The sequence below is a fragment of the Oncorhynchus clarkii genome, chromosome 13 (assembly GCF_045791955.1).
Source record: "Oncorhynchus clarkii lewisi isolate Uvic-CL-2024 chromosome 13, UVic_Ocla_1.0, whole genome shotgun sequence".
In the NCBI taxonomy this organism is placed as follows: Eukaryota; Metazoa; Chordata; class Actinopteri; order Salmoniformes; family Salmonidae; genus Oncorhynchus; species Oncorhynchus clarkii.
Genome location: NC_092159.1, coordinates 56381651 through 56390896, shown reverse-complemented (window position 1 = coordinate 56390896; position 9246 = coordinate 56381651). Strand labels below are relative to the sequence as shown.

Below are 9246 nucleotides of genomic sequence, written 5' to 3'. Positions count from 1 at the left end.
TCATCAATATTACTACCACCCATATCCTATTCATCCACATCATCACCCTCATCGCCATCATTATCATCCTCAATCCTGCTGGAAATGGACTTTTCCTGACATCACGTTATATAGTATTTGTTTATGATCATGTTTTTGACTTGTGTACAGAAGACCTCAAACTGACCTGATGCAAAGTACAGCCAGTAGGTGTAACATGTTTCAGAGTATTCATACAACAACAAAAAGGAGACCCATAAAACCTCTACATTATTTACATATACATAACTTAAGTCTTTAGTTAACGCTTACGGACAGAATGGAACCATTTGACAAAGAAAATAAATACAAACAAGATAATAGATTATATTTTGTAAGGGGAACACAAAAAGCAAGCAAGGATCTTCGGTTACAAATTAAAAGCATATGGGTCACATCAATGCATCGCCCCTCACTGGCGCTGTTGGACCTCGAGACACTGAAAGAAAAGCTTAAAATGACTGGTACCCTATTGGGCTGTTTCACAAACCCATATTCAAGCATTCTCTTAGACTACAACACATTTTCAAAGGACGTTCAATTGCATTGCAGACACACCATTGAAAATGGAGTAAATCCAATCGTAGGCGAAATATAGGTCTATGTAACCACCCCTATAATTCACAACCAAAGTTAAAAGTATGCACATTTTAATATTCTGTGGTCCGCACAATGTTTGGAATCAGTCCAGCTGACTCAAGACTGTAATGTTGTAGTTTTTCTAGGTTTTGTCTTCCTAATTTCAGCACTAACCTAGCGTTGTATTCTGAGGTTGCAGCAGAACTGCTGCAATGGCACCTGGGAAAAAGAGTTGAGCACCATAGTGGGATGATTACATGGTTTATGTTTAGGGCCAGGAGTGTAAGGCCCAGATTTGTTCCTGGTCAGGTCACATGTTCATGTACGGTTACTGCAGCCCTGGAACTTTCTCTCCTTCCCTCCCTCTCTGATACACTCACTCCATCTCTCACTCTCCTCTTTCTGCCATGTCTTTCCATCCACCTGAACACTCACAAGAGGAACTCTGTTTTTCTACCATCTTCATAAATGATCACACACAAACCTTTCTGTATAATGGATGTCAGAGACAGTCGTTGTGTTAAATGTCTGCTCTTGGCTTACGCACTACTGTGTTTACATACATACATGCATATATACTGTGTAGATACACACACAAGTTAGCACACCCACTTCTAAATGCACTTTATGGTATATCTATAAACAGACATACATGCATGTGTATGTGAAAAATTGCAGTTTTGCTTTTCAAGTCGCCCAAATGCAGAAGACACCTAGAAAGCAGGGGTTGGAACCAGTTCAGGGAACAGAACAGAAAAATAAATACATGTTTTGAGGAACAGAAACAGAACCGTGTACAAAAGTGATCCCTAGTGTTCCGGAACATAACTGTTATTTTAAAATCTTGAGAACCAATGTACTTTTGAGTTCCAAAAATAAATAAATATAAAATTCTAGTATATAATATTCTGTAATTCGTTGTATAAGGCTAGTAATACCCTACACTCATTCTAATTCAAGACCTGTTATGATGTTTAGAGCTTCAAGCCAAGCCCCCTCCATGTCCACCCCTCTCTCTCTCTCTCACACTCTTGCTCCACCCATTAAATTTCAGTCGCATCTCACACCTGCACTTATGTGACTAAATAAAAATGTAAACAACAATCTAACCCGTTCCATAGCAAGTACAAAGTACAAAAATTGAGTACAAAAATTGTTGGAGTAAAAATTTTCTAAATGCATGTTGATTTCACAGGTTAAACATTTTATGAAAAGGATCTATATAAGCTGTTACTTTTTGATGGTTGGAACTGGTTCAGAACTTTATTTTCTGGTCGAAACACTGGAACGGAATGAAAAAAAATAGGGTTTCTGCTCGGAATGGAACGATTGGGAAATAATTTCTGCTCCAACCCCTGCTAGAAACACATGGACGTAATCAGAACGAATGTGGGGAACACAGGAGGGGGAGTAAAGAGATGTGTGGGGGAGTAAAGAGATGAGAGAGACAGAGAGAGAGAGAGAGAATGTGTGTTAATACATGTTAATACATCCCACTGGCTTCCCTCGGTAATCTGTAGTGTGGCTGAACCACACTGGTCCTATAGAGGGATGTCTCCCTGTGTTGGTCCTCTGCTTTAGTCCTGGGACGTCATGTCCCTGTAACTCCAGCCCCTGGTACTGCAGCCAGGGCTGGGGAAGTGTCCAGAATGGGGACGGGGGTTGTCTTCAAGACCGGAGACTGTCCTCGTTGTCTTCAAGACCGGGTGCGAGTTCTATCAGGGTCTGAAGGGTCAGATGGCTATCTTTGGTTGACCATCATCTCTCTAGTGACAAGTTGGGCTCTGGGGGTCCAGGGGGAGAGGGATAGTAGGGAGGGAACTTCATGAGTGGAGTCTGTCCGTGGGAGTGGAGGGAGGGATGGATGGGTGAGGGTGAGGGGTGAGGGAGGGGGAGTGTGGAAGGGGTGTTTAACTTCATGAGTAAGGTCTGTCTGGGGAAGAGGATTGGTGTGCTGAGGAAAGGGGGTTAGGGGTGTCCCAGTTTGGGATGTCCTGGGATGAGGGGTGTCCTGGGATGAGGGGTGTCCCTGCTCACTTCTTGTTGGCAATCCGTCTTTTCCTGGTGGCCAACATATCATAGAAGGGATCCCTGCTGATGCTCGCCCTGGAACAGCCAATCAAAACAAATATATAATAATACGCCAGGGGGAAACTTGAGCATCTTTGATATGGAAATGCGGCCACATTTCTACTAACCCCTGCCTTAACTAACTAGATGAAAAAAATAAAAGTTTGTTCGGTGACCTAGTTTTGTTTCCATGGTTTCTGAAGAAAACCTACCCACCCCCTTTTTTCTTATTTTCCTCAGCACTACGGTTCCATCTCTTTCAGAGATTCTGTGGAATGTCGTTCCCTGATTCCCTGTTCTAGAACCCTTCCAAGTGTTCTCATTCTATCACTCTCTCCTCTCTGCAGTTTTCCAAGTTTATAGGTTGGAGTGCAGGGCAAACAATAGTGCTCTAAATTATCGACACTCCAGCTCTCTTTTTCTGGGAGAGAAGGCACTCGGTACAAAGCGAAGTGAGTCACAGAGCCATTCTGGCTCCGGCACAGAGCGCAGTTTCAGTTTCACGGGTGTAAAATCCTGTTAGCACCAGCACAAAGCCAAAACCGGCTCAACCCCCCACTGCGGATTCTCCCTCTCTTACTCCCTTTACATTGTCCCCCATATACGACTATGTCTCTGAGCTATGGCAACAATTCCTCTCCTTTTTTTTTTAGCTTTTGGTTATTTACCGCAATCTAATTTCAGAAAAACAAAAGAAGAAACCCCGGGGCGCCTTTCTTTCTGGAAATAAATTCAACAGAGAATGTAATAGGATGAAGTATATCCATGAAAAGACATTGCGACACATTGAAATGGATATGAATGTGATACCAAATATTGACTTATTACAATGGAGCTACAGTATAGCAAATATATTGAGTTAGCCTACATAACATGTATTTCATACAGTTATATAAGAGCTTCATAGCCCAGTTCAGAATTTTCCAAACTCACACAGATGGTCCCCTAAAAGTAGTCTTAACTGTTTGTTTAAAGACTGTCCTAAATCGCGATTAAAGATAAGAGGATAAGGAGCGTGACTATACGACCATCCCTATTTTACTGAGGAAATGTGATTGACATTAAAGCCTTTTATCTTGGCTAAATCCTTATTGACTCCCTCTGGAGAAGATAACACACACACTGCATGGTAATGGTTAGCCTCTGTGGCAACAGGGGGGAAGCGCTGGGGCTTTAGCCCAGTTTTGAGCCTCCTTTCCTGGCCAGGCTAGCTGGGCTCGATCCCCATCCCCCGGGGTGCTTTAAGCGATAACTAATCCTTCCCGTATTTCCCCTGGGGGAGCTAACTAGCATTATAGCCTAGATAGTGAATGTGTTGGGGAGTGGTTTTGGGAAGCGAACTAGCATTGCAGCCTAGATTGTGAATATGGTGGGGAGTGGAGGGAAGCTAACTAGCATTGTAGCCTAAATAGTAAATGTGGTGGGGAGTGGAGGGAAGCTAACTAGCATTGTAGCCTAAATAGTAAATGTGGTGTTGAGTGGAGGGAAGCTAACTAGCATTGTAGCCTAAATAGTAAATGTGGTGGGGAGTGGAGGGAACCTAACTAGTATTGTAGCCTAAATAGTAAATGTGGTATGGAGTGGAGGGAAGCTAACTAGCACTGTAGCCTAAATAGTGCATGTGGTGGGGAGTGGAGGGAAGCTAACTAGCGTTGTAGCCTTCATAGTAAATATGGTGGGGAGTGGAGGGAAGCTAACTAGCATTGCAGCCTAAATAGTAAATGTGGTGGGGAGTGGAGGGAAGCTAACTAGCATTGTAGACTAGATTGTGAATGTGGTGGGTAGTTCCAGGAAGCTAACTAGCCTTGCAGCCTAAATAGTAAATGTGGCGGTCAGGAATCTTACTTGATGGACTTGATCCACTCCTCTTTCTCCTCAGTCGTGGGCGCCGATATCCTGTACACCGTGTGGTTGCCCTCGACGACCCGGCCGTCCGCCTCCGTCTTACACGCCTTGATCACCGAACCCTTGTGGTTGGGGTTGTAGAGCTCGAAGCAGTTCTGGGGGTTGCAAGGTAGTGGTGAAAGGGTGGTCCAACACTTTAGGAAACCCTAGTGTCTTTCCCCAGCAATCAGTTCTGATGGGTGAGGAGATGGTTGAGTTGAGTGGGTACTAGCATTGTAGCATAATCCCAACAGGGTGGAGGTGAAAGGGTGGTTGTATTGCCCAACAATTAGAGACTCTATCCTCAACTAGGTTACATGTTCCAGGTCAAATACATGGCTAAAAATATGAAAGACTATGTTGACTTTTGACCCCTGGTGATATCATGAGTTGGGCTTCTCCACTGGGTGAGTGGAACCTTGTGGATGAGGTTGACTACCAGTACCACCTAATATAATAGTGACATAATAAGGTTTCAGAAGGGATGTGATGCAGTATCATGAAGCACTCACTGGTTTCCTGGGTTCCTCCACCTCTCTGATACTGAGGTTCTCTAAGGGGATGATCCCACGAGGCTCCTTATCCTGGAGGAGAGAGAGAACAAGACATGATCTGTGACATTGTTTCATAGACTGGAAAACAACCTTCATTCCCCTCTGCTCTGCTCTCTCTAATATAACTAATGATGTTAGTGTCTGGCAGGCAGACAGTCTGGAGGACAGAGAGATAATGATATGATCCTCTAGGATAATACAAGGGTAGAGGACAGACTGCTGATAAAGCAGCTGGATCTCTGGATAGAGAGGCAAATGCTTTGATAAAAAGCTTCCAGTTATACTACCACATATAAACGCCTGTACAAACACAGGCAGCGTACTTGCCTACAATACTGCGCTCGCACACACACACACTTACTGTTGTGTACTCAAAGTAGTACAGGCAGTTGTCTGTCAGGATGAACCACCTTCTCTTCCAGGTCTTCACTCTTCCCCCTGAGACAGGAAATAGGAAGGGGAAACAGGAAGTGATGACACAATGGAATTAGTGACAGACTGACAGCCTCCACCATACTCTTCACAGTAGGAACAACAGGAGGAAGGCACTCCAACAAGACCAGAGCTGGAAAGTAGGCAAAGTAATGGCCGCCTTGACCACAATAACATGACAGCTCTAGTGTTATAAATCAGCCAAGATAAATAAATAAAGTTGCTGAGAGATTTGTCTCAAACAATGGCAGAAAATCTAGATACTGTACGTAAAGCATGTATACCAATGGCACAGGAGAAATAGAATATGAGTGAGAAAGAGAGAGAGAGAGACCTTACACTTCCTCTCAAACACCCCATCCTCCTCCTGTGGACCTAAGACACTGAAAGATCAAAGCCAATGAACTCTGCTGTTGGTACTTGGCACCACTGATTAAGAGGTGATGCAATTCCATCACAGGATTTGTTCAGCAACGTGATTGGTTAAACCATGTCTTCCAGTTACTGCATAGAGAATATTCAATGATTAAATGATCACTCACACAACTCCTGAATTATTGCTAACTTTGCTCATTCATTTTTTAAAGGCAACGGAATAAAATGCTATTGGCTCTCCAGAAGAAGGAAGGTACACACCACACTTGATATGAACCTAACTTGGCATCTAAAGCACCCTTGGAGGAATAACACACACGCACACAAATGCATTTGTAAGCACAAATGCACACACACACCAAACCCCCAAGCAAAGAGTTTTGTAGCATGGGTATACCAAAGCTGAGGGGTATAGAGGGGAGGCAACACACAGTTGAAATAGTTTTTAACAGTGTTCCCCCTCAGGCAACTACAGCCCAATACAGTGCAGCGTTCAGCTGAAATGAAACACACAGAGATGCAAGGCAGGGATGCTGAGAAGACTTCACTGTTGGAAGACAGCAATACATACACCAATACTGTGTTACTCTCTCTCACACACACACACACACACACACTTAGCCCTCAGCACTGGCAGTGGTATTCACATAAAACGATACTAAATACAGCTGTTTATGAGTGGAGCGGCATTCAAGACTTTCAAATGCATGTTTTTCTTTCCACACAGTCACATTTCAGCGCTACGCCGATTTTCTGTGTATTAGTTGGGTAAACTTGTACATGCCACACAAAAAGCATAGAAATAGGCAGATATATAAAGAGAAAAGTAAGCCCCGATCCAATTTTATACTTTTGAGTTACAAATCAAATCAAAGTTTATTTGTCACGTGTGCCAAATACAACAGGTGTAGAACTTACAGTGAAATGCTCACTTACAGGCTCTAACCAACAGTGCACTTTTTAAAAAGTATTAGGTGAACAATAGGTAAGTAAAGAAATAAAAACAACAGTAAAAAGACAGTGAAAAATAACAGTAGCGAGGCTACAACAGTAGCGAGGCTATAACAGTAGCGAGGCTATAACAGTAGCGAGGCTATATACAGTAGCGAGGCTATAACAGTAGCGAGGCTATAACAGTAGCGAGGCTATAACAGTAGCGAGGCTATAACAGTAGCGAGGCTATAACAGTAGCGAGGCTATAACAGTAGCGAGGCTATATACAGTAGCGAGGCTATAACAGTAGCGAGGCTATATACAGTAGCAAGGCTATATACAGTGGCGAGGCTATATACAGTAGCGAGGCTATACCAGTAGCGAGGCTATAACAGTAGCGAGGCTATAACAGTAGCAAGGCTATAAAAGTAGCGAGGCTATAACAGTAGCGAGTCTATATACAGTAGCGAGGCTATAACAGTAGCGAGGCTATAACAGTAGCAAGGCTATAAAAGTAGCAAGGCTATAAAAGTAGCAAGGCTATAACAGTAGCGAGTCTATATCTATATACAGTAGCGAGGCTATAACAGTAGCGAGGCTATAACAGTAGCGAGGCTATATACAGTAGCGAGGCTATATACAGTAGCGAGGCTATAACAGTAGCGAGGCTATATATAGTAGCAAGGCTATATACAGTGGCGAGGCTATAACAGTAGCGAGGCTATAACAGTAGCGAGGCTATATACAGTAGCGAGGCTATAACAGTAGCGAGGCTATATATAGTAGCGAGGCTATATACAGTGGCGAGGCTATAACAGTAGCGAGGCTATATACAGTAGCGAGGCTATATACAGTAGCAAGGCTATATACAGTAGCGAGGCTATATACAGTAGCGAGGCTATAACAGTAGCGAGGCTATAACAGTAGCGAGGCTATATACAGTAGCGAGGCTATATACAGTAGCGAGGCTATATACAGTAGCGAAGCTATAACCAGTAGCGAGGCTATAACAGTAGCGAGGCTATAACAGAAACGATAACGAGGCTATAACAGTAGCGAGGCTATAACAGTAACGAGGCTATAACAGTAGCGAGGCTATAACAGTAGCGAGGCTATAACAGTAACGAGGCTATAACAGTAGCGAGGCTATAACAGTAGCGAGGCTATAACAGTAGCGAGGCTATAACTGTAGCGAGGCTATAACTGTAACGAGGCTATAACAGTAGCGAGGCTATAACAGTAGCGAGGCTATGTACAGGCACCGGTTAGTCAGGCTGATTGAGGTAGTATGTACATGTAGATATGGTTAAAGTGACTATGCATATATGATAAACAGAGAGTAGTAGCAGCGTAAAAGAGGGGTTGGCAGGTGGTGGGTGGCGGGACACAATGCAGATAGCCCAGTTAGTGTGTGGGGGCACTGGTTGGTCGGGCCAATTGAAGTAGTATGTACATTAACGTATAGTTAAAGTGACTATGCATATATGATAAACAGAGAGTAGTAGCAGCGTAAAAGAGGGGTTGGGGGGGGCACACAATGCAAATAGTCCAGGTAGCCATTTGATTACCTGTTCAGGAGTCTCATGGCTTGGGGGTAAAACTGTTGAGAAGCCTTTTTGTCCTAGACTTGGCACTCCGGTACCGCTTGCCATGCGGTAGTAGAGAGAACAGTCTATGACTGGGGTGGCTGGGGTCTTTGACAATTTTTAGGGCCTTCCTTTGACACCACCTGGTGTAAAGATCCTGGATGGCAGGCAGCTTAGCCCCAGTGATGTACTGGGCCGTACGCACTACCCTCTGTAGTGCCTTCGGTCGGAGGCAGAGCAATTGCCGTACCAGTCAGCATGCTCTCGATGTTGCAGCTGTAAAACCTTTTGAGCATCTGAGGACCCATGCCACATCTTTTTAGTTTCCTGAGGGGGAATAGGCTTTGTCGTGCCCTCTTCACGACTGTCTTGGTGTGCTTGGACAATATTAGTTTGTTGGTGATGTGGACACCAAGGAACTTGAAGCTCTCATCCTGCTCCATTACAGCCCCGTCGGTGAGAATGGGGGCGTGCTCTGGCCTCCTTTTCCTGTAGTCCACAATCATCTCCTTAGTCTTGGTTACGTTGAGGGATAGGTTGTTATTCTGGCACCACACGACCAGATCTCTGATCTCCTTCCCTATAAGGCTGTCTCGTCATTAATCAGGCCTACCACTGTTGTGTCATCTGCAAACTTAATGATGGTGTTGGAGTTGTGCCTGGCCATGCAGTCGTGGGTGAACAGGGAGTACAGGAGGGGACTGAGCACGCACCCCTGAGGGGCTCCTGTGTAGAGGATCAGCGTGGCAGATGTGTTGCTACCTACCCTCACCACCTGGGGGCGGCCCGCCAGGAAGTCCAGGTTCCAGACACAG

The 9246-nt window shown here is 44.4% G+C and overlaps 1 protein-coding gene across 1 annotated transcript in view; it reads right to left on the bottom strand.

Moving 5' to 3' along the window:
* Nucleotides 1-247: 247 nt before the first annotated feature.
* The window catches only part of LOC139365138 (cytohesin-3), a 60396-nt gene continuing 51397 nt past the window's right edge, over nt 248-9246 (bottom strand). The window contains exons 10-13 of the mRNA XM_071102550.1: nt 5467-5543; nt 5064-5135; nt 4513-4667; nt 248-2703 (exon numbers count right to left, since the gene is read on the bottom strand). Of these exons, the coding sequence (XP_070958651.1) occupies nt 2631-2703; nt 4513-4667; nt 5064-5135; nt 5467-5543 (377 nt within the window). The 3' untranslated portion in view covers nt 248-2630. The remainder of the gene's footprint in view (nt 2704-4512; nt 4668-5063; nt 5136-5466; nt 5544-9246) is intronic.